This window comes from Macrobrachium nipponense, chromosome 36, assembly GCF_015104395.2.
Source record: "Macrobrachium nipponense isolate FS-2020 chromosome 36, ASM1510439v2, whole genome shotgun sequence".
Classification (NCBI taxonomy): Eukaryota; Metazoa; Arthropoda; class Malacostraca; order Decapoda; family Palaemonidae; genus Macrobrachium; species Macrobrachium nipponense.
Window position 1 is genome coordinate 25,270,751 of NC_087220.1, and position 1,703 is coordinate 25,272,453.

The 1,703-nt window shown below is 44.2% G+C and overlaps 1 protein-coding gene across 1 annotated transcript; it reads right to left on the reverse strand.

Moving 5' to 3' along the window:
• Nucleotides 1-950: 950 nt before the first annotated feature.
• Nucleotides 951-1,496, reverse strand: LOC135203381 (uncharacterized). Its single transcript, XM_064233115.1, has one exon. It carries the CDS (start codon nucleotides 1,494-1,496, stop codon nucleotides 951-953), a length of 546 nt encoding a protein of 181 aa, XP_064089185.1.
• Between the last annotated feature and the right edge of the window lie 207 nt (nucleotides 1,497-1,703).

Below are 1,703 nucleotides of genomic sequence, written 5' to 3' on the forward strand. Positions count from 1 at the left end.
CTGTAAAAGTATTCATTTGTGGCTGTCGTTTTCCTTATTGAATCTTGTGCTGCTTGTTTCAGCTGTTTGAACGGTGCATGCTTCTTTGCTTGCCGGTAGGACTGTGTAGTTGATATTGAAGAGTTCTGATTTCCAGGGTGCTGGTTCTACATACTCAGCAAGAGGAGAGTCTTCTCTGATGTCAGCAGCATGCTTTTGCATGCCTACTCTTCTCAGTGTTTCTAAAAGGTTGCCAGAGTATGTCTTGGGTGGGTCTAGATCTTCGTGGAGATCAATGCACTTTTTGATCTCTCTTTTTAGTGGACAGTTCCTTTCATTTTTTAATGTTTTTAGCAGGATGGATGTGTTTCTCTGGTCTATTCTGTATGTCAGAGACTGTAGTTTTGTTTCATGTCTCAGAATGCATAAGTTAGTCCACATTGGAGCACCTGTGATGAGTCTCAGGGCATTGTTTTGAATTACTTCAAGGCTCTTTTGCTCTGTGCTTGAGAGACTGGTGAGAACAGGTGCGGCATACTCAACCGTTGCCCTTATTGTTTGTATGTCGAAGTTTCTGAGGGCGTGATATACTGCTCCCTGTTGTAGAGAGGTGATCCTCCTCATGGCATTGTGTCTGCTTTTGACTTTCTGCTTGAGTATTTCAAGTTCTTTGCGTGGGGAGAGTTGCTTGTTTATGTTAACTCCTAGGTACACAAAATTGTCTACCCATTCAATGGGTTCACCCATGAGCTGTATTTCATTTGGGTCTAGACTGTGTTTGATGGCCATTGCTTTTGTCTTTGCAGTGTTGATTTTTAGACCTAAGTCTTTGCATTTATTTTCAATTTGCATTATTGCACTTTGCATGTTCTGGTGAGATCTGTGTCTGTCTGTGCGACTAGGCAGACATCATCTGCATAAATGAATATTTCAACTCCATTGGGTAGGGTGGTTGTGGCTAATTTTTTCCATTAAAAACGTTTGAAAAGGAAGGGGCTGAGTATGCCTCCTTGAGGTGTTCCATTCTCTAGACTGAGAAAGTCCGAGCTTGCTCCTTGGAAGGTGACTCTAGCCTGTCTGTTTTGCGTGCATCCTTTGGCCCATGCTAAAAGGTTGCCCTTTACCGCCTTGTCAGCCAAGGCTTCAAGGATGGCAGCTGCACTGGCTAGCTCATAAGCTTTTTCTAAGTCCAGAAAAACTACTATTGCTTTCCTTTCGTTGATTGTGGACATGACATCTGCTAGGCATTCTTGTGTGCCTATGCCCTCTTTGTAGGCATATAGGCGATGGTGTAGAGGTCCTGTTTTCAATAGCAGTCTGTTTAGCACCATTCTCCCTCTGCAGTCTTTTCTGTGCAACTGATGAGAGATGGGTCTGTAGGAGTTGGGTTCTTTGGGCTTGGGAATCGGCTGTGTATTTTGTTGGTTCCATTGTGTGGGTCTACTGCGTTCTGTGTATGTTCTATTGATTATATGGAGATGAACTGTTTTGGCTGCCGTTCCCATGTTCTTCAGCATGCTATATGTGATCATGTCTGACTCCAGGGGCTGTGTCTGTTCCCTTTTGAAGGGCTTTGCCCAGTTCCTTTAGTGTGAATGGAGTGTCTGTATCATCAGGGATGTTGCAGGCTGTGTTAATGACTCTCCATCTCCCTGGGTCTAGTGCCACTTGCCTTTCTCTTGTGTTTGTGGCAGGTGTGCCGATTTGGTCCTGTCGGCAAAATG

Bases quoted from the DNA above. Each gene is read 5' to 3' on its own strand.
- LOC135203381 (XM_064233115.1), bottom strand. From the start codon at position 1,496: ATGCTGAAGAACATGGGAACGGCAGCCAAAACAGTTCATCTCCATATA.